The 24,005-nt window shown below is 37.5% G+C and overlaps 1 protein-coding gene across 2 annotated transcripts in view; it reads right to left on the bottom strand.

Moving 5' to 3' along the window:
• TOP2B (DNA topoisomerase II beta) overlaps window positions 1-24,005 on the bottom strand; it is a 76,807-nt gene that overhangs the window by 28,068 nt on the left and 24,734 nt on the right. For both annotated transcript variants that reach the window (XM_075418993.1, XM_075418994.1), the window contains exons 2-12: window positions 22,745-22,918; window positions 21,995-22,085; window positions 19,836-19,899; window positions 18,419-18,564; window positions 17,539-17,636; window positions 15,895-16,107; window positions 15,633-15,806; window positions 9,313-9,414; window positions 9,092-9,229; window positions 7,401-7,539; window positions 3,052-3,209 (exon numbers count right to left, since the gene is read on the bottom strand). In XM_075418993.1, the coding sequence (XP_075275108.1) occupies window positions 3,052-3,209; window positions 7,401-7,539; window positions 9,092-9,229; window positions 9,313-9,414; window positions 15,633-15,806; window positions 15,895-16,107; window positions 17,539-17,636; window positions 18,419-18,564; window positions 19,836-19,899; window positions 21,995-22,085; window positions 22,745-22,918 (1,497 nt within the window). The remainder of the gene's footprint in view (window positions 1-3,051; window positions 3,210-7,400; window positions 7,540-9,091; window positions 9,230-9,312; window positions 9,415-15,632; window positions 15,807-15,894; window positions 16,108-17,538; window positions 17,637-18,418; window positions 18,565-19,835; window positions 19,900-21,994; window positions 22,086-22,744; window positions 22,919-24,005) is intronic.

Raw genomic sequence — 24,005 nt, 5'->3', positions numbered from 1 at the left:
ACATTCCTACCCGAGGGGATGCAATACTGGACCTGATGCTCACCAACGCAAGTGAGCTCATCAGTGACGTCAAGACTGGAGGCAGCCTGGGCTGCAGTGATCATGCATTGGTGGAGTTGACAGTTGTAAGGGATATGGGAAAGGCAAGGGGTATAGTCAGGACCCTAAATTTTGGGAAAGCAAACTTCCAGCTCTTCAATGAGTTTGTCAGTAGGACCCCCTGGGAAACGGTCCTCAGGGACAGGGGCAGAACAGAGCTGGCAGATCTTTAAGGACGCTTTCCATAGAGCACAGGATCTCGTAGTCCCTGGGTGTAAGAAGTCATGCAAGGAAGGGAAGAGACCGGCATGGCTGAGTCGAGACTTGCTGGTCAAACTAAAGGGCAGCAGGGAACTGCACAGGCAGTGGAAGCAGGGACAGGTATCTTGGGAAGAGTATAGGGATGCTGCCCGGTTGTGCAGCGATGAGGTCAAGAGAGCCAAGGCACAGCTGAAGCTGAACTTGGCAAGGAATGCTAAGAATAACAAGACAGGCTTCTACAGGTATGTCAACCAGAAAAGGAAGGTTACAGAAAGCGTACCCCCCCGATGAGCAAGGATGGCGACCTCTTATCAACGGATGAGGAGAAGGCTGAGGTACTCAACAACTTTTTTGCCTCAGTCTTCACTGGCAACCTCTCTCCTCGTCCCTCCCCAGTTGATGGGCTACAAGATGGGGACCAGAGGGGCAAAACCCCTCCCACTCTAAGAGAAGACAAAGTTCGGGACCACCTGAGGAACCTGAACGTACAGAAGTCTATGGGACCTGATGAGATGCATCCCAGAGCCCTGAGGGAATTGGCTGATGTCATTGCCAAGCCACTCTCCGTGACATTTGAAAGGTCATGGCAGTCAGGCAAAGTCCCTGGTGAATGGAGGAAGGGAAACATTGTGCCCATTTTTAAAAAGGGTAGGAAGGAAGACCCTGGGAACTACCTACCGACCTGTCAGCCTCACCTCTGTACCTGGGAAGATCATGGAACACGACCTCCTAGAAGCTATGCTAAGGCACATGGAGGACAGGGAGGTGATTCGAGACAGCCAGCATGGCTTCACCAAGGGCAAGTCCTGCCTGACCAGCCTTGTGGCTTTCTATGATGGTGTGACTAGATCAGTGGGCAAGGGAAGAGCTATGGATGTGGTCTATCTGGACTTCTGTAAAGCCTTCGATAGAGTCCCTCACAATATCCTTCTCTCTAAATTGGAGAAATATGGATTTGATGGGTGGACTGTTAGGTGGCTAAGGAATTGGTTGGAGAGTCACAGCCAGAGCATAGTGGTCAACGGCTCAATGTCCAAATGGACCCCAGTGACAAGCGGTGTCGTCCCTCAGGGGTCTGTACTGAGACCCGTGATATTTAGGTGATGACTTAGACAGTGAGGTCGAGTGTACCCTCAGCAAATTTGCAGATGACACCAAGCTGAGTGGTGCAGCTGACACACCAGAAGGACAGGAAGCCATCCAGAGGGACCTGGACAAGCTCGAGAAATGGGCCCATGTGAACCTCATGAGGTTCAACAAGGAAAAGTGCAAGGTCCTGCATCTGGGTCAGGGCAACCCCGGCTAACAACACAGGCTGGGGAATCACAGAATCACAGAATAGTAGGGGTTGGAAGGGACCTCTGTGGGTCATCTAGTCCAACCCTCCTGCCGAAGCAGGGTCACCTACAGCAGGCTGCACAGGACCTTGGCCAGGCGGGTCTTGAATATCTCCAGAGAAGGAGACTCCACCACCTCCCTGGGCAGCCTGTTCCAGTGCTCCGTCACCCTCAGAGGGAAGGAGTTCTTCCTCATGTTCAGACGGAACTTCCTGTGCCTCAGTTTGTGCCCATTGCCCCTTGTCCTGTCACTGGGCACCACTGAAAAGAGCTTGGCCCCATCCTCCTGACACCCACCCTTCAGATATTTGTAGGCATTTATAAGGTCCCCTCGCAGCCTTCTCTTCTTCAGGCTGAACAAGCCCAGTTCCCTCAACCTCTCCTCGTACGGGAGATGCTCCAGTCCCCTCACCATCCTCGTAGCCCTCCGCTGGACTCTCTCCAGTAGCTCTTCATCTTTCTTGAACTGGGGAGCCCAGAACTGGACACAGTACTCCAGTACTGATGATGAGGGGAGCAGCCCTGAGGAGAAGGACTTGGGGGTACTGGGGGAAGAAAAGCTTGACATGAGCCACCCATGTGCGCTCACTGCCCAGAAGGCCAACTGTATCCTGGGCTGCATCAAGAGAAGTGTCACCAGCAGGTCGAGGTAGGTGATTCTGTCCCTCTACTCCACCCTGGTGAAACCCCACATCGAGTCCTGCCTCCAGCTCTGGAGCCCTCAGCACGGAAAAAACATGAACCTGTTGGGAGTGGGTCCAGAGGTGGGCCACAAAGATGATCCGAGGGATGGAGCACCTCTCCTCTGCGGAAAGGCTGAGACAGTTGGGGTTGTTCAGCCTGGAGAAAAGAAGGCTGTGGGGACACCTTATAGCAGCCTTTCAGTACCTGAACAGGGCCTAAACAAAAGATGGGGAAAATATCTTCAGCAGGGCTGTTGCGATAGGACAAGGAGCAATGGCTTTAAATTAAGAGAGGGTAGATTTAGATTAGATATAAGGAAGAAATTATTTACGATAAGGGTGGTGAAACACTGGAACAGATTGCCCAGAGAAGTAGTGGAGGCCCCATCCCCGGAAGTATTCAAGGCCAGGTTGGATGGGGCTCTGAGCAATCTGGTCTAGTTGAAGATGTCCCTGCTCACTGCAGGAGGGTTGGGCTAGATGACCTCTAAAGGTCCCTTCCAAGCCAAAGCATTCTATGATTCTATGATTTATCATTCCAGTACTGTACTACTACACTTCATATTTCTAGACTCATCCCATGCTTTAAAGTAGCCGGTATTTTATGAAATGCCAGCCACAAGATTTTAATGAAAAAATAAAAATTAAAATATGAAGATGTAATCCTAGAAATCAAAAATAAACAGGAGACATCAATTTGTTAGCTAAAAGGAGAAGACAAGACTACTTACCTGTTTGTGAGAAGCTTCTCGAACATTGAGAATTTTACCCCTGAGTGGAAATACTCCATATCTGTCTCTACCAATAACACCTAAGCCAGAGACAGCTAAAGATTTGGCGGAGTCTCCTTCTGTTAATATTAATGTGCAGTCCAAGGAATGTTTGCCACCTGCAGCCCAGGAAGAAGTAGAAGCAAGGCAAAAAAACAGAATAAACTCAGCAGAAATAGTTGCATCAGTCATGAATATTTTTCCTGTTCCACATCAGGTAATTTAAATAGACTGAATTTCTATTTTTAGAGGCAGCTCTTCATGCCACTAAAACTACACAACAAGAATAACTATCCTTGCCCTTAGCAATACAGTATGGATTGCTATGGACAAGGAGCAAAACAGACAAAATGAGATGCAAAGGTGGCACATCTTATATAATGGTCCCCACACATCTGCATGAAAAAAAGACAGATTGCTTCTGTACCTTTACCATTTCATTTTTCTAGCTGCAAATTTCTTACACGCATACATTATGCATGTCTGAGTTATATACAGGAGTTATTTCCAATTCTGCACTTCCACTTTCCTCACAGTATATTTTCAGAAGTAATTTATTAAATTACATTTTGGGAAGTTTCTTTTTTTATTGTCCATCAGCTGAAGCCAGGCAACTGTAAGAAAAGCTTGACAGAAAAGCTCAAAAGATCAGAACGTCTGCACTTCTTATACATTCTCAGAACTTTCTCGAACAAAAGAAATAAATCTTTACTAATGGTGTAATTTTGATTCTACAAGACACACTGTATTTCAGTGCCTGTGTGTCCAGTGTACTCAAAATTGGTATGACATGTATATTCTGTTTATTGCAACTGCAATAGTTTAATAGATACTCTAAATAATAAGCAGGTACAAAAAAGGAACCCACCCTTTTCCAAGAGTGGAAATGCTCATTAAGCAGTTTTGCTATTTTACTAAGGTCAAGCCATAGGAAAGACTGCAAAAAACTTCAAGCTGGTTGAGTCTCACCTACTGTTAATGAGATAGTTTTGAATATATAGGCATTTCAAATAGGTGTTTTGATTTGCCATTACCTGGTAGGTAAAAACAACCCTGAGCTTCCTATTACACAGAACTTAAGTTCCACATCTTTGGTCTTCTTCGTCAGACGTATGGCTCAGTATAATCTAAATTAGGCAGCCATTCACACTCTATCAAAAGGTGTCAATAGCTACCATGCTATCGGCAAGGTAGAATCCAAATACCAAGAAAAGTATTAGTCTGCTGTTTTAGAATATATGAGAGGCCCTTTTTTTTCCTAAATGAACTGCAGAAAACACATCTGAATATCATCCAGGTGCACTTTCTTCTGGAATGGATGCAATCTTTAGCAATTAATTTCATGGAAACGCAATGTGCCAGATATTTTACTGAGCACAGCTCTAAAGAACTCAAATAGAAAGCTATGTGAACTGGCAGGTTCAAAGAACGTTTTTATGCTTCACCAGATTTAGTAATCTAGCTCCTCCCTTACAATCCTATACTCCTCGTTCTTTATTTTTTCTTTCCTTTCTAGCTCTTTTCCCCCAGCAAGCCACAGAACTATGTCTGCCTCATCAAGATCTCAAGAAAACAAGAATAACTAGGTGTAGGACTCATTCTTTTCAGTGGAGAAGGAAATCTGCAGCAAGTACATCACTATACAGATACATCTTACTCCTATTTTAAGTATTAACGAGTACCGATTCAAAAATTCAGTGGTACCTGGCACTCAAGAAACTTGCAGATTCTGGACCTCCGCTATAAATTCACACTTGAAGTAAAAATAAAATCTAAAAACCATAGGAAGAATTAAAACCAGAGGGGTCTGTGGCCAGGCACTATTCTCTCCCAGCTGCACCGGACCACTTCAGTCCAACAACTACTGGCACCTCCTATTAGAAAACAAAGCCAACCCTGCTGCCTCATCTGATTTGGGGTTCTTATGAAAGTGTAATTCCAGGGTTCCTCACAAATACTTATTCGTCCTGAAACACAACTACATCAAATAAGACTACTATATTTTGCTGCCAGATTACAGATAACCTCTATGTGGCATGTATGAATGTCCTGAAGCAATCTCCCTGAAACTATCTTCACACATCAGTTAAACCTTTTCTCCAGCTTATGGAGAGGTCCGACATTCTTCTGAAAAGACTGTTTGTAACCACGTAATTCTTCATGACGTGCTTAGTCACATGCACATTCATAGCAAATATTCATATAGCAAAGACCTGAATTTTTTGGACCTAGAAGTAGTGATCATCACCTCTCACACAGAGAAAGAGCATGTACAATCCTCATTTCAGCTGACCCTTAGAATCCCCAATCCTTTCTATTAAGATCCCAAAGACAGAAAGAAAGATTGGTCATTCTACAGTGTTGTCTGTGTACTCATTAAAGAAATTCTACAGCACCAGGACTTCCTTCTCCCCTTGTGTTAAGAAACATCAAGCTTTCAGTCAGACGCAGTCACGGACTAAAGTTCATTGAGGCAAGTTTTCAAAAGCAGAGCAACAACATGCACTCAGTGACTAAAGGAGTCACTCTACCATCTTCTGCCTTCCCTTTCTCAATGAAAGCAGCTTTTTATTGAGGTCAGAGATCCTGATTACAGTATTAGCTTAGTTCTGGTGCAAAAAGAACAAAAAATTCCTATTGATTTTTAAGAGCAAACAGATGATCCCTATGGTACCTGCAGTCTTTAAAAAGAAAGGACTAAAGAACTTTTTACTAAATGTATTACTTGTGATCCTGCAAATTAAAACATCCCTGCCAGGACATCTAACACTTCAGAAAGTGAAGCCAAGTGTAAATATGACAACACACATTGCATTCAGAAACTGAATGCCTCTCTGCCTGCCACCCCGAATGTTTAAATACCTTCAATGTAAGAAATCTAGTATGTTCTAGCCCTTCAATAAACCAATACTTGGGTAAGCCTCCTTGGGAAATGCAGATTTCCTGCTCCCCATGTGAGAATAACTGGACAGCAGAGAAACACCTGGGTAACAAGGATCCAAGCCATGCAAAACTTCAGGCATCAGTGCTGAGCCCAAATGAATCCCCACATACCTTCTTAGCTGAGGACATTTCAGAGTGAAAGGCAATGTGATATTTTATTAGCTCCCCTGTTAGACTTCTTCCTTCCCCTTCTCCCCAGTGAAAAAAACTGAGTAAGAAGTGATTTTGAAGTCTGGTCTCCAAAGTAAAGCTAAAAAAACATACTATGAAGAAAGCGCGTCCACAATCATCCATGATGTTATTTATGAGCACTAGACTTGATATTCATAACACACAGCATTTCTCCACACACACAATCTTCTAGGCATGAAAAATACCAGCAACATGCATCTAACCAAGGAATACAAATTCCACAAGCAAAACACTAGTTAAAGGAGACGTGATTATCAACTTGAGGCAAAATATGACATCTGAATAACTGGAAAAGTAACAAAATACCAAAGAAAACTCAGTAAAATGATTAATAACCTGACCCCAAGGAATCAAAAAGAAAGGGAGGAAAATTAAACAGAACTCATCATCTCATCAAGTTATCTTTGACTTGAACACTGGATCTCAGAAAAAAAAAAGCCTCTTTACCAGTCTTACATGCTTTTACCTACTTAACCCACTCACCCAGTTCATTGCAGTTTCTCTGTCTTTGCTGAATGTAAGGTTGTATTAAAAATCAACTAACATTAACACATGCTAGCAACATTTCAAGCTCTTTAGTCATACGTGCCCCTCAAATGATTCAAGGGCAACTCCCATCCTATTGCTATTGGCACAAAGATGGCCAGCTGTTCCTGATTCCTATCTGTGCTAGGCAGCAAAATAGCAGAGATTGCCAGTTTGCCCTATATCCCCAGACAGGAACCTAATGGTATTTAAAGTCTCAAAAAAAAACCCAAACCCTTCAACCATTCCCTCGGGTCTGCACACTAAGTGATCTACTTCCTACAGCTTGTGACCCTATAAAGATTCTGATATTTTTATATTAGAAGGGTCAAGAAGACTAGTCACTTCCAAAATAGAATACTGGTAACACTATTTAGCTGGCAACCACAATTAGAAAATACGCACTCTTTCAATATGGAACTGGACTGCCGCTTTAGTTCAGCGTTATTAATTCTCTACCCTAGAGAGGCTGGTGTTCCTAATATCAAACTCACCATCATGCTTTAATTCTTACTCTAGAAAGGTTAGAAAACTAGAAAGATTTTTATTTAAAAATATACATAAGGATGAGAAATAAAGTCAAGTTTAAAATGATGATGTCTGCGAAACATCTACAAAATATTAAAAACATTTAAAATAAGTGCTCTTACCAGCATCATTAGCATCGTCCAGTTTCGGAATGCCCTTGATTTTGCTGTGTTTCACCGATGAACATTTTTTGTTCAGCTGAGTTTGTGCCTTAAATTTCACCCAATTCAAAATACTCTCTATGATACCACAGTTAGAGGCCTATACATAATAGATCAGAATTGTGGATGAGAACAATAACGCTTCACACAGCAGATTCTTATATCTCTATTTTAAGTCACTGACCTAACACCATTTCTCAAAGCCCTCTAATTTTAAAAACTGCAACATATAAAAGGTCAAGGAATTAATACATACCTTACTGTTTAGTATTTTATGCACACAAAACCAAAACACAACACTCAAACAGCTTCTTTTCCACCCCTTGTATAATTGGTGAAAGGAGCAAAAGAGGACTAAGACCTAATAAGATGTTGTCTTGTGTTGTGTGGTTGATGTGCTGAGACCTTTTAGGTACTAAGTACCTGCTTCCTAAACTTTGACAGCAAAAGGTAACCTGATGGGATATTTATGACCATTTAAAGTTTATGGCTGAAAGACAATCAAAAGCATTTAAGAATAAGACTCTGTATCAACCACTTAAGAAACTGATAATGTTTTATGAAACACATCTGCGGTAAAACTAGAATATAGCATATTTTCTAAACTAAAACTTCTTTAGTTTCAGTTTCACATCAAAAGAAAATACAGGTGGAGCAAAATACTGTGAGCTTTGGCTTTTCATTAACCCCCATAATACAGCACTCATTGGTTAGAGATTGTGCTGCACATTTAACACATCTGGAGATCAATGTTCACTTCTAGGAATATTAGAAACACTGTAAATCCAATCTACTGATAGAAATACAACATATATAACAAAATCTATACAATAACAAGATTGTGTTCTGTTATTTTTTCCTGTAAGTTCTACAAGAATGTCACCAGTAACATAGAATTAGAAAAATAAAACACTCTGCAATAAGTGGAGTTTTGATGCCAAGAGTATTAGCAGTGGCACCGTTCTCCTTACTACTGGAGTTCCATTTATGCTGCTGGCACTAAATAGGACTTAGTATAATGAGTTCTGGCTAACAGAATTCTACTTTTCCTTCCTTGTATAAAACTACAGTAGAGGAAAAACCTCTACCATGTATTTCTACTAATACATTTATTTAAAGTAGCAATTCATAGCCCATCTACAGGCAAAATTTCTAAACTTGTTGCCTGACAATAATGATGATTTTGAATACTACAGCCACAATTTTGCATTTCTTTGATTACTGGAAGAATAAATAAATGTGACATGTTCCATCCCTCTCTCTTCACTTCAGTGAAAGAGAATATCAAAGAATAAGGTAGACAATATTCTTAACTTCAGAAAAATACTTTAGCACAAAAAAATTGGCCAAGCCCCATGTTTAGGTTCTAAGAGTCAAATTTATTTCACCCATATAAATACCAGAATCTCCAACAAATGAGCTGACCAGGTGAAGCTCGCTTTTAGATCCAGGGCAACAGCCAAAACACAGTCATTGCTTCCATTATTAAGGCCAGAGAACGAACAGAAGTTCCTCCATCCTATTTTCATAGTTTGCTAATGTGACTAGAGTACCATAATGCACTAATTAATCTTCTGCTACATAACGTACATACACTTGATCCAGTATGCCAATTCCTGCCTCTCAGAAAAAAAGAAATATGCATTACTTACTGCTTTAAAAAATTTCTCAGACAGCTGGCACTTGGACCCAAAACTTTTAGGCTGCAATGTCATGTTTTCCTTTGTCTGGGAATCAAATGATGGGTTTTCAATCAAGCAATTCACAAAAACCCATATATGATTCTTCACCTGTTGAAAACATAGAATCCAATTTACTCAACAAAATTACCATATCCTTCTTTTTCAGTTTTTTTTTGTATACAGCTACTTGCCTGAAATGGTTTCACTGAAACTCCAGCTTTATTCTTCTTTTTCACCACTTCTATCAGTTTGCCCACAACCTGATCCACCACATAATCAACATGCCTACCACCCTTAAGGAGGGAAGAAAAAAAAAAAAGAACAATTGAATTTCCCAATATCTTTTAGCCTTATTAACAAAGTTCCTGTAGTCATACTTAAATGTGGAAATCCATGCATATTAAGCGCAGCATAACAAAGGAAAATTTGGTTTAAAGTTTCTCTTTCATGTCATTTAGTTTTCATACAAGTGAGGATGATGGACGTTACACAGAACAGAATAAGCATGAGACCTTTATTCACCGTACAGTGGTTGACTTCAAATGTAGCTGCTTACAGCTTGTAACACGATACAAAACCTTAAGAGTATGGCAGATCTGAAGATGACTCTAGCACTGGCATGGTACCTGCAACACTACCTGGCTGTCAAGAGGTATATTTTTAACAGGCACATAAATAACCAGGGACCCAAAACATCACATATTCGTTCATCATATTAAACTTTCCCTATTTGGTTCATAAAAAAAATGTTCAAGAGCTCACCCTCAGATATACAGCATCCATGCCTACTCCTCCCCAAAAGTCATCTCACCTTTTCTTAGCTGTATTTACAGAACTCTTTGAATAAATGCTATTAGCATTCTTTGCTAGCCTAGGGCTTATGTGAGGGCAAAGGGAGAGCAAACTGCAAACAGCCAACCACAAGATCCAGAAAATTCTAAGAGAGCGAGATAACCATAAGGAGATGAGCAGTTCTCCTTAAAACTCACCAGAGGCTAAATCTGCTCCAAATTCACACCTGATATAGCAATGAGAGATACATACAGAGCAAGCAGTTAACCACAAGCAAACTGACCCCTTAGAAGACCACAGGGCAGTAACTTGTAGCTACATAATCATGCTGCCACCTGTCTTATAGCAAATGAGCAGTCAGCTGGACTCCCTTACAGTTACTGCCCAAATGCAGAAGGAAAAAAAATGGCTTATAAGCAATTTCTTGCATCACCACAGTACTAGAAAAAAAAGGAAAGAATATATAGGATTTTCGTCCTCCATTGAATCATAACAGCTGAAACATTCACAGTGCCCATCACAATTCTTCGCTTTACCATAGCAGAAAGCAGGACCAAGCACTGGTTATCCTTGCTTAAGGCTTTCCCAACTAGATATTTCAAGTGAAGCCATTATTGCAAGAAAACTTTTGGTGGAGGCAATGTATTCAGCTCCCAACTTTGATTCCTGGAACAATAGACCCCAAGGAAGAAATACTTCTATACCTAAATTCTGGAAGTAATAAGTCAGAAAAGTTACTTTTTTGAAGCCATATATAACTCATGATTTGCAATACAGCAGGGTGATGAAAACACAGATTATTTTCAATGATTAAATAGTGGGTTTACTTTTGATGAAATTCAGTCTAAACAGGGAAGCACTATAGTATTTGAACACCTTCAGAAGGTGCCCCAAAGCTTCTATCACCTTCTCTAGCTACAATTCTTTTTGCACTTAAACTTTAAACCAGCTACAAAAAAACCCCGAAAACATACTGCTAAAAGACAAGTAATTTTGAAATTAAATTGCTTGGAAAATAAAAGCCTTTCACATAAGCCTTCTGGAAAAAAAAAAAGGTCTATTATACATCTATTACATCCTAACAATGACTACTGATTTACATGTGTAAAACAAACTTAACAATTACAGAGTACGTTCTTCGATGCAGAAGTAATCTGAATCAGCACCACTAGTAAAGACTAAAACAGTACAAACATATCATAGATAAAACATTACAGATCAGGAAGAACAGCTAGTATTTGAAGATGTGTATCCTGTAGTATTTAATTCTATGTAAAAATGACTACAGAAATGGCCTAAATCAACGGTGATAAATATGTTTAAATATTTATAAGTCCAAGGTGACACAACCTCCCTTACAGGTAAGATAGCAGGCTTTCTTTGGAAAGATGTCAAAAATATGAACGAGCCTAAAAGCCCTGGATATCTGAAAGCTGTTTACATTTTTGATTATCCAAATGACTTCCTTTAAATTTACAGACAAAAAGGTACAAATAATAATGAGATCTTAAATTCTAGTGGCTGTTATAGAGAGTTCATAATGCTTTGACTAAAAAGCTTGTAACAAAGAATGGAGTGATGCAGGCATATCCTATACAATTAAAACATACCTAACTCAATGCTCAATCTTTTACACAGCAGATCACCTTTGCTTAATATCAATTAGTGCCTTACAAAAATACACACTGAAGAGTGGATTCTGTTCAGACGAAATTGCGTTAGGACAGACAAAATACAGAAAACATATCTACGGAGACATTCATCATGAGGTAACAAACAAAAAACCCTCCTTCTTTAAAGCTGTTTTAAAAACAGAACTGAGGAGAGAAAAAAAGCTTTTGATGGGTATGAGGAAGAATAGGACAGATGAGAAATAAGAAATGGAAAACAACAAAACCAAGAAAAAACAGCCAAAGAGTCAGAGGAAGACAAAGAACAAACAACTAGCAAGCAAAACCCAAAACTTAGGACTCTACACTTTAAAGCAGAGTATGCATCTGAAAAGACTGCAGAAGATGTAAAGTGGCTGAATTGATGGGATATAGTAGCTGCATTCTCAACTTCACATAGAATGTAGAGATGAAAATAAAAACAGAGAGAGGAGGTAAAAAAATGGCTTAAGATGGTAAATATTATTAGTCACAACCAAACCAGTACTTGCACTTCAAAGAAACCATGTATGGTTTTTGTCATTCTCTCAGTCACCTACTAAACAGCAACACAAACCACAAGTGTGTTTTTTAAGCACCATACATACAAGCAGTTTTTCATGTCTTTTCTTCTTAAAAAAACTAACAAAACAAAACCCCAAAACCACCAAAATTAAAACACAAGTCCATCATTCACATATGGATGACAGAGATTCAGCATGGGGAGAGTTCAAGTGAAAGTTGATACATTAACATCCTACCACTGTAAAGAAAAATAAATCCATTTCTAAACCATAAGAAAAGCTAATACAGGAAACTATCAAATTGTGTGATTAAAAAAAAATTCCACATTTAAATAGCAATTTTAAAATGTGTTACTTTTGTGAATTGCAATACTGAAAACCTATGATTATTGAAATACCTCAGTATATTTTTCTGTTTACAACTTGAGCAATTTTTATTTTTTTTCAATTTTACCACTTCAAATATTTTGCTTAAACTAACATCTGACATATCAAAAAATAGCTACTTACCAGTAATTCTTGTTCTTGGACGATATTAGTTATCATAACAATTCCCCATTCCTGTGTCCATTCTTAGTGTGTAGCAACGAGTGAGGGATGTTCAGAGCTCAAAGTTGGGAACCTCTCAACCATCTCACCAGTAGGTGGCACATTTACCCACTATAGAAGCATAACAGCCTATAACTGCCTCAACTGTCAGTACATTTTAATACGAAACAGGAAAAGAAAAATACCCTCTAAATCTAGAGGGCTGTCAATAATTATTATGGCTATTATGAGAAAGAGCACTAAAACTGCATAACCTTCTTTTCCCAGAAGGTAACCATTATGACTGAATCCCAGTCTCGCAAACTTCAGAATCCAAAGACACCTAACGAAATGGTAACAACTAAAATCTTGAAAATGAAGCTTAGACTGACTGCTATATTCATATATATATTCTATTCATACTGTCATCAATCGCCAACAGCCTCAATTAATTCCAAGGTAAGCCATATTTAAACTCTATGGACAGATAAATGGTTCATATGGCAAACAAATTCAGAAGCTAATTATAAATTCAAAGGTTTTGTTCAATTAGCTACACAAATAAAATCCTATTTGCTTTTGCATTTGTTTTCTGTTATATTTATTTGATTAGAATAAATCTGAAAATGTCAAGTTCTGGAATGGTCCTGAATTTCTTGCTGAACTCCGGCAAATTTTAACAGGTTGGGATGCTCCCTCCACCCAAGTCTAGTATCTGACACCGCATCTGTATTAGCTGAGCATTTCTGCTAAAATGATTCGTCATATTACAGTTAGCAGTGCCGCTCTATCAAAAATATCATTAGATTGCCATGTTAATAACTGAACTTTCTACTACAATTTCTACTACAGCTACTATGTGAAATTCAGAACTTGAGAAGAACACATTTAATCAGTTTATATACAAGTCTCACTAAAGGTTATCTGCACAACCGTAATAGATACAAACATTCTTTCAAATGCTGCCTCAGAGTTTGAAGTCAAATTCTGTGGTGGTCTACTGTGGCAAAATTGTGAATAACTGAGTATCTGACCAAGGTAACCAATTTACAAGAACAAAGCAAGGGAGCTGAGCCTCAACATACTGCCTGACCTTCTACACACCCCTCAAAAAACTCCCCCGTCAACCTAAAAAATACTTTTTTGTAATTTAAAGCAAGTTTAAAAAAAGTGGAAGGGAAGTTATGACTGGGTGAAATTTCTCCAGGAACAGAAATGAAAAGCTTTCAGCAAACAGCGATAAATAACCAAAAAACAGCTGAAATGAGCTCCTCACCTGTTAGCAGATAAAGGGACAGGCAGTTGACGCAGTTAGTTACTAGCCATTATGTCTCATCAGTGGGTAGTTGCACATCAATTGCTGGTGAGGTGGTTCACCGCCCCGAACATTCCACATCCAGTCACACACATAAGGCATGGATTGGGAGAGCGGGAAAAACTAGAAATTACAACACTTACCTTTGAAGAATACACAGTACTTTTTCTATGAATTTTCTTAAAGAATATATGATAACAATGTATGTGTAACTGCATGATGGGTGAAAACTGATCCAAAAGAGTCAAATTCAAAATCTTATGAGTAAGTGTATGCAATATATTTAACTTAGGAGCCAATAAGTATTCATTTTTTCCAAATACCTTTTCTTCACCTGATTATCAAACATTATTAAGTTTCTCTACACTGCCAGCTTCTTCATAAAGGTATAGTAAACATCTTTAAGGTCATGCTATTTTCCTCCTTTATGTTGCATAAAGAGGCCTGAATTAAAACTAAGTTTTAACCTTTCAACTACCAGATACGTTTGTTATCCCTACTTTTGACAAGTATCATATAAGCATTTAATTGAAATGCACACTTAGAAAGTAAATATTCCGCAATGAAATACACTGTTCCTCTTACCACTGAACACTGCTTCAGCTACACTGAAAATGACACTGGAAGAAGTGTAGTAAAAATTACATACTGCCAAAACACTGGCTACACATCATCTACCACCAAGATTAACACTGATATTTCTGGGCAGGACCCCGCTTAGTATAACCACTTGTGCTACCATTAGAATTTTCTTCTGTTTGACTCTTTCAGAAAGGATCTGAGCAAGGAGGGATTTTGAAGTGTCTGATTACAAATTCTTATGGTTCTCATCTTTTGGGGAAGCTCATGGTTAAGATCCCCTAAAACCAGCCTCACCAATCACTAGAATTGCTTGACTGTTCTCAGATCACTCATCTGGTGCAATCTGTGAAGAGCAGAAATGATGAAGACCTTCTTTCACCATGGCAGATCCCAGATCCCTAAACCTGGGCCACACCAAACTGGCACACATGAGAGTTCCTTAGTTGATTTTCAGGTGACTGCCTTAGTGCCTGACCACCCCAGCACTTTAAGAAGCACAAAGATGGTGGTATGCTGAGCATATTGCTGCTTCATCATAACTGAAGATTTGCTGTGATATTGTTTCACTACTGCTACAGTTGCTAATAAGTACAGAGAACACCTAGATTCCCGTATACAGAAACACAAATAAAAGAAAATTAATCTCAACATTTCAGGCCAGTTTTATACATCATAAAGCAATAAATGGAAAGCCATTCTTCAAGAACACCAAAAGCTGTTTCTGCCTTCTAAAACTTGCCACTACTAGCTTTAATGGGGTTTGTACATTTTTTTTAACCTAATTTCAGAATTATTTTATTACAATGTGTTAAAGTGGAAGGAAAAAAATAGTGCCATTCATTTTATATTTAATCAATACAATGTCTGATTACATAAGATATCAGTAGAACTGAGATAATGACTACTAGTGTTTTAAAAACTAGTGCCTATTCAGAAATACTGCTATAGATGTATTTTGATTGCATCCAATTGCTCTGCCAGATCCTCTCATGCAAAGCATTATCTCACCTATTTACTTTCAGTAACCCAGATGTACGTTATTTTTCATATATCTAACTGGGCATAACCTTAGCACACATTTTTGTCATTTACATTTTTTATCATTTAATATAACTACTCACCTTTGTGGTAGCTATACTATTTACAAAGCTGATTTGCTGAAACCCTTTTTCACTTAAAGTGAGGCACACATCCCATCGTTCATTCACAACTTCGTGAATAACTTTTAGTGCAACTCCAGTTTCATCCAGCTTGTCTTTTACGTAAAGATCTACATAACTGCGAAATCCATTTACCTATGAGTAATACAGGTGACAATTACTATTCTTTGCATAAAATACTTAGTACACTCATATTTAGTAATATTTTAAATTAGGCTCTTACAGGTAATTTCTTCCCATTCAACATGACTTTGACTCCTTTGCATGACCCAGCCAAATCATATGCTCTTCTTGTCATGAGGGCCACAATATCCTTATCAAGCTTTTCCATTTTAAATTTAGATAGATCTGGTTGGAATGTAATGCATGTGTAGTCATCACCATCGAAATGCTTAATCTTGGGTTCAGAGGTCTTCATCATATTGTTCATCCAAGTCTTTGGAAACAAAACATTTTAGATGTTATTTCACAATATGTGTTCTCCTCCTCCTTTGTTGCATTTTCCAGCTATGCTAGGATTGCAACAGCTACACAACAAAGACCTCACAGACTTCTTTTAGAAGTTTCCTCTGGTAAAACACTACATGTAAAATTAATTGCTTTATCGAGATTTGCACAAGCATAGGTGATGGCAGATTTGTGGTTTCTGTAAATATGCAGGTATCATTCCACTGATGGACATGATTCTAATGCAAATAGAGCCCACCACAGAACTGACTAAATTAGATACAAATGAGCTAGCTAAACAGTCCTTATTACCCATCCGTTTAACGCTTTCAATCTACTACACACTTCTATAGAGAGGCTTATTGGTGCCTGTGCAGAGACTCAGTAGTCTCCGAGACAGCATCTTAGTGGCTGTACAGAGTAGCAAAGGATACTTCTGGACAAACCAACTTGCTCAGACTTGACTCGGGAGTCTTGGTATTGCCCCCTGTTTAAGAACACGGGCACATTTATAAGACCAAGCAGAATGCCTACTCACAGCATATATATCACAGTTCAGTTGTATTAAATTTTCACTACTTTTGAAAATACTGGAAAACGTAACACTTTATCTAAATCATAAAGCATGTCATTTTCAAAAAGTACACTCGACCCAAATTTAATGTGCTTTTTGGCAATCAGCAGAAAATACTACATTTTTAAAGAGAGAGATAAAGCTATTGCAATGTATTGTTTATGTAGTGACATGACAGCACTGCCATAAATTATTTACTTGTCCAGAAAAAAGTAGAACGAAGCCACCAACTGGGAAAGACTCCAAAGCCAAGAAACTTTGGTACCTAATACTCTAACAAAGTTCTTCAAACTTTTAGACAGGTGGCCATCTCAAAGCTATATACAGTAGATCAGATTACATTCAATCCTTGGTCTGTGTACTAACAATGATAACAATGAGCAATGGGTACAAAATGGGGAGGGAGGGGAGTTTGCACCAAAGTCCAGCTAGACTTACGAAATTCATGACATTAACACTGAAATATCTTTTCCTTAACACTATAAAAATAGTTAGATAATTGCACAGCTAAGTAGAAAGGTTTTTTGACAAACTACTAACAGCAATTACAAAATGTTTCAGTTAAATATATTCCTTCTCACACGCACAAAATACCCCTTAACAGAAATTTGGTTTTCGTTTTCAGTCACTTTACACTCCGAAGAAAAATATTACTTAACAAAACCTCCAGATTCCAATACACAGAAGTACCAATTTTACTGACTGAACTATCTAGCCTGCAAATTCTACACGTCCATTTGCATGTTAAATGATTCATTTCATGAAATATTCATGAAATATAGAAAACATGTTAAATTTTAAATTTATAATTACAGCAAAGGAAAAAAGTTGAGATCATTTCTATACCTGCTTAAAGCTGTGTTTGTACTCCTTGCAAGCAGTTTCAACTGTAAACTTTGTACTAAATATGTTACAAAGCTTTGCACCATAGCCATTGCGTCCACCTGAAAAAAAAATAATAAAAAAAAACCATCCAAAATGTTTAGTAAGTTTTTTACAGTAGAATCATATTTAAGATATTCAGAGTATGCCAATGAAGTAACATGTTGATATGTAAGACAAAGGTGGGGCCACATGTCAACAGCTATCAAAGGATGCCAGAGATGGAGTTTCACACTACCTCCAATCTGGTGCAACTGCTTCTGCCTCAGAAATGAGCAGTTTGCTCCTCTCCCCAAGGCTAGGACGCTCCCCTTGTTTCCCTTAGGTTGATCTACCCGGTTGCTTGCTGAAAGCCAAGTGACCTCAACAAACTGACCAGCTGAAAACTAGGTCACGATCAGATCCAAATCACTCTGCAACCACACATGATAATTGGGGCAAAATATATGGGGTAGGATAGAACAGAACTAACTTTCATTCACGATCCAAATAAATTAGGGTTACTTCACATTTAGGATATTAAATCATATCCTAATTTATTAAATTTATTTTTCCCTTTATTTCAAGAGTAAATGTTTAAATGCTTGCATACATTATAATTAAAATATGAAAATATGTTGTTACTGACATTAAAGATGTAAATATAAAGTTCTCTGTAAACATTGATATTAAAAAATAAAAATAGAAGTTTAAGTAATTTTACTTTAACAGAGCTATAGTAAAGTTGGCTAAATGATCATCTGTTATGAAACAGGACAGAAATAGAAAAAGTAAACAGAGAAAGCATACTGAAAAGCAAGCAACGGCTTAATTGAATAAAACAAAGCATGTTAAATAGTCTTGCCTGTAACTTTTTTCTCATCATCATCATAGTTGCTGGATGTTAGCAGCTGCCCAAAGATTAGCGCAGGTACATATACTTTTTCTACTTTGTGTTCCACAACTGGTATACCCTTTCCATTATTCCATATGCTGATAATGTTTGATTCCCTATAAAATAGTGAGGACATTAAGCCAATTAATGTAATCTTGAAAACAGACTCCTGCATACGTTTTACCTGTTTAAATAACCACATAAAATACAATAAAGGACCGTGTTCTTACCATGTTTATTCACAGCTCTATGAATTTTAGTTACAAAAAAGACTTTTTTGTGCTTATTAGATGTCTTAGCAGAAGGAATATAACTGCCCACACACGACAATATTTCATATCATGAAAATAACTCCCAAAAATCTGTTTGAAGAGCTTTCACTATCCACATGATCTGGGACAGAATCCTGAAGTTTAGTTATAGAATTATACTTAGAGATGTAGCTTTTTAGGTTTCATTGAAGTCCACACAGACACAGCCAAGTTATCATCTGTATGAAACTGTTATTTCCCAGTTATGATAAACGTTGTAACTTATTTAATGCATCAATGCCAAAATCCATCAACCTCTGGCATTGTTAATACTTGTAGCTCTCATAGAATTTTCATTTCATAGTATTAGAGAGTTCAAAATGATGACAGATCAGGCAGGTTTACACTACCATTTCCCTCCCACTCCATGATAAAAACTATTTGGCTACAGAAACTGATAATGCACTGAAAACTTGCAGAAAAATAATTCCTCAGTATATTTATCCTAAAGATTAGGTGTGAAAATTGGGTCTCTCAAACATTTATTATTCGGTTACACATCACGGAAAATGTACTACTAAAGGAACCCAATCAACATCTATTTAACTATGGTACTTCTAATTAGGAAATACCTCCTTAAGTATTTAATATCGAAAAACAGTGGTAGTGACTTCCTTACAATCTGCAGTTTCAGTGTCATATAGCTGACTAATTCAAACATAACCTTATGCTAATGCTAAAGGAGTTAACATAGAAGTTCAAAATGTGTAAAATTATGTTACTAAATCTCAAGGCTGGTCTTTATGATTTATAAGTAACATGGCTGGTTATAGTTATGTGCTGCCAAGCTTTCACCTAATCATGAATTTTATAATCTTCTGGTTTTAAGTTTCATTCAATTAAACATTAATGAGTGATTTAGGAAAACATATTATTATAAATTCAGAATGGTAGTACTTACTACTAACCACTTTAAATTCACCTCTTCATCTTAAAATATGAAGCTAATGGAAATAATTCCAAAAATATTATTTTATTTAAAAAAAAAATTAATTTCATTTAGTAAAATAATTTGTACAAATCTGAACTACAATAGCACTGAAAGGGAAAGTAAATGAAAATATGCTTTTACTTACGGATCAATGGATATTTTAATACAAGTCATATTCTTGTCCCTCTGCTTATTATCAGCAGCATTTACTACAAAACAAAGTAGCACAAATTAACACTTTATAGGAGCAATAATTAATTACTTGATTTGTAAAACTGATTATATACATATTCCACCACAAGTTACAAGGGTCCAGGTATTTCTTAATCTGGTATCTTTTTGTATACTCTGTATCTTATTACTGAAATCTATAAATACGACCAAGTATCTGCAAGAAGATATTTTTCAACCTTCTTCTAATTACTGACTCTATTTCTAGCAGTTAGACAATCTTAGAAATAAATATAGAAGTGTATTTTTTAAGCCTGTTCTCTAACTGTTCTTAACATACTGAACACTTCATTCTTCTGTTGCTGTACTTGTTTGGATATTTATTACAGATATTACACTATGTATGCTAAAAACCCTAGGCAATTGTATGCATCACCAGGTCAGTTTATGCATCCTTTTGTTACCAAAACCCAATCCTGAAAAAGTCACATCCATTAAGGAGTGCTCTGATTGCAGCAAAAGTTATTTCTAAAGTGCCCGTGAGACTTATAACCAAGTTCTAAGTTAGTTCCTAAACAGTTTACACAGTTTAGCATCAAAAGAATAACTAGAAAATCAAAAGAATGATAACTAGAAGTTAAATTTTGATCAGAACTTAATTAAACTGCACTCCAATGCATATTAACTACAAAGAACAGAAATTAGAAATGCGACTATGGGCAGTAATCATGAAAGCACATTTACAATAATTTTCAGCATCTGTCTCATCACCCACGAAATACATCAGAGTAAAGCCCAAAGCCACTGAAGGACATGAAGACAAATCCACTAAAATATCTTAATACCTTAATAGGTTATAAGCACCTCAATATAAGATCAGATATTTCAAGGTGCTTTAGATAAAACCATTAAGTGCAGTTTCATTAAAAAGTATGCACAGATACAATGTCAAATTTTCATAATGTTATTACACTGACCCATAACTCTCAAGCTACACTCTGTGGAGCACTCATCAGTGCTACATAAAGAAGAAATAAGCCATACCGTACTGCAATAATGATATGATAATGATTTTCCTTTTGAATGGGACAAGATAGAAGTGACTCCCTCCCGTGAAAAGCCCGTAAATTTCATCTATTAAGCAGCACTCAAAACAAGAAATGACAAAATATTTTCATTCCTGTATTTCTCAAATTAAGCAATAAGTAAAAACCAAAAATTAAAAAACCTTCTTTTCCAGCTAGCCAAGATATAGTCTTCATTGCCTCCAAGACAAGAATGCTGTAAAGCATAGTTTTAGAGGTGTGGATAAGTGCTGAACCCCATGAAGGTCATGGCAAAATTTCAATTGATCTCAATCAACCATAATTTAGTTCACAATGTAATCCTGCCAATCCTTACAACATAACTTCATAAAAACTGATTAGCCCAAGAATTCACGTCAATTAACCCAAAATATCAGTTCAGCAGACAGCACACTGTTCAGATGTTGTACATCTCTACTGCTGGTTAGTCGTCAATGTGTGTCTGTCACCAAGAGAGTATCATGGACTAGTAAGTCATAGTGACTCACGGATTTACAACAGAATTTTCTAAAAAACATTTGTTTGTGCCTGGTCATCATGCTTTTAAAGGGCAGTATGGTAATTATTTTTAAAACTGTCTGAAGTCTAGAAATGATCCATGTAAGAATCACCATAACCACCACTATCATTCTGTACAGAAGGAGGTAGTTTTAAATGATTCATGAGATGATGATTTAAGTTAACACTTAGGTCAATTTTCAGTTGTCTTCTTTCTGATGAATAATCTTCTTTCAAATGTTATTTAAAACTGTGGCCCTGATCAACTTTGCAGATTAAAAATCTTGCAACAATACTGATCATAAAGAATGATCTAGTTTAGATATTCAGTAACAAACCTTTACACTGGTTTACAAGTTCAACTGGAAATACTCTTCTCTCTTCAAACTGTTCTGCAGTGCTGGAATGCACTAAAATTTTCATGCACTGAAGCTTAGTGGGACTCTAGGTCTGTGATTTAAACTTAGATACAAATTAATGTGCTTTGAGAGCTCTTAGAAAACCGTGTACTCCATAATGCTAACACAATATTATTGCTAAAAATACTCACCAAGGATTTCATCAAAGATCTTGTACAAGCCTGGAACAAAGGTAACTTCTCTGCAATTCATTCCTACATCTTCATCATAAACCCACATTAACTACACGGAAACAAAACAAAAATATTTACTGTCCGTGATTCTATAAGATCTATTTACTTCAGGAGTTTTACTCTTCCAATCTGATTGCAGTTGTCAAATGAGACAAAAGCAGAAGTTTGGCAAAAATTACAACTATACCCACAAAGATTTCCATAATGAAAATGCATCATTTTCTGCTTGGTGGGGAACTCCAACACTACAGACAGTGAAGTTTGAAGCAATTTGCAGCTTCACTAAAAATAGCTGAAAAAAGTGCCAGCAGGAGGCTTAAATTCTCCGTTCTCTACCTAAACAAACAGACCAAAGCATTTTTGGACCCGGAACAAATGCTACTTACAAATATGTATACATATTTGTGTGCATATAGCCATGTTTGTAAACACACATATATACACATACCTGTGCATTTACACACACAGGTATGTGTTTACATTTTGACTGCACTGCAACATCTTCTGAGCATCTTTTTTCAGGTGAACAAAGCACTGCTTTAAAGTCTTCTCTTGACCCCTTCCTACACACGCATACATAAACATGACCATAGTATTTACCATGATAATTTAGAATACTCAGAAAAGTAGAGAATTGCCTAGTTATTAACCAGAATAGTCATTTCCTGGTTAAAACAACAAAAACTATTAAGACTTAGTGACACTTACCTGAGTTAATGGTTCAACTGACCCAATGTAGGTATCTGGACGGAGGAGGATGTGCTCAAGCTGAGTCTTTTTCTGATAAACTCTCTCAACAGACATCTTCTTTGAAGTGTCATTTTTATTAATGCTTTCTGAGTCTTCCTTTTTTGAAGCATTGATCTGATTATCAAATAATGTCTAAAAAAAAAAAGACCCCCATCAACCTCATTCATTCAATCTGTCACTCTCAAGTTATAAACAAAACCTAGCAGAGATTTAAATTACAATCAAAACTTGTCATGTAATTTAAATGTTAAGTTTTCAGATGTATTAAGATCAAGCTATCCTCTCAACAGAAAAAAATCAACAGGTTATGTGACAGTTTCTTAACAAATTATCGCACAGTCAAACTTTAGTGATTCACTAAGCACGATAAACCAAAACCAAGGAAACAACAGTGCATTGCGGAAAACACCTAATTCCTCAGGTTAAGTATTTATAACATTCATTTTGTGCTTAAGCATTTGAATCCAAAACACCAAATACTGTTCTGAATGAATAACAACAGTAAAATCCCTCTTTTACATTTTAGTTCAGGTAATTAATTCGGTGGGACTTAAGAAAAGCTGAAATGCCTCTCCTATGGCTTCCCAATTGCTATAAATTATGTTCTCTGTTTAACTGAAGTAACTAAACCTGATATAACCCCAGTTTAGAATGCTTTCTGACGAAATAAGCCAAGGACTGTAAAAAAAAAAAAAAGATAATTACATCGGCTAATGTTGTAATTTAAACAGAAATCAAGCCTAACATGGCTGGAGATGGTGAAAAATGTCACAACTGGAAAAGCAAGCAGTGTTACAGCAAACTAATCCACTTTTGGGGGGAGGATACAGGGATTTGGTGCATCTTTCAGCAAATTTTTCTTGATAAATACCTCCTTCCCACTGAACTGAAGACACACAACAGGAAAAGTTAAAATCTCTCAGAGCAACCAAATCTAGAAAAGCCCCATTCTGAGATAGTAAGAGCACATCTACCAAGAGATTAGGTGTAACATTTTACAGTATACTTTCTTACCTGTAAATTGGAATTATCTTAAAAATACCAGTAAACAAAACTTGAACTCACATGATTTACTTGCCTGGCTAGCAGACATGACGGAAAACAAATTCCTGTCACCATCTGCCTAATACATGAAACAACCTTCTTCTCTTACAGGGAGTTTACCAACTGTTTTGGTTTCGGCTGCCGCCGGCAACAAAAGCGCCACGCGGCCGCCCCT

The sequence above is a fragment of the Opisthocomus hoazin genome, chromosome 4, assembly GCF_030867145.1.
Source record: "Opisthocomus hoazin isolate bOpiHoa1 chromosome 4, bOpiHoa1.hap1, whole genome shotgun sequence".
NCBI classification, from domain to species: domain Eukaryota; kingdom Metazoa; phylum Chordata; class Aves; order Opisthocomiformes; family Opisthocomidae; genus Opisthocomus; species Opisthocomus hoazin.
This window is presented reverse-complemented; position numbering and strand designations above follow the sequence as displayed.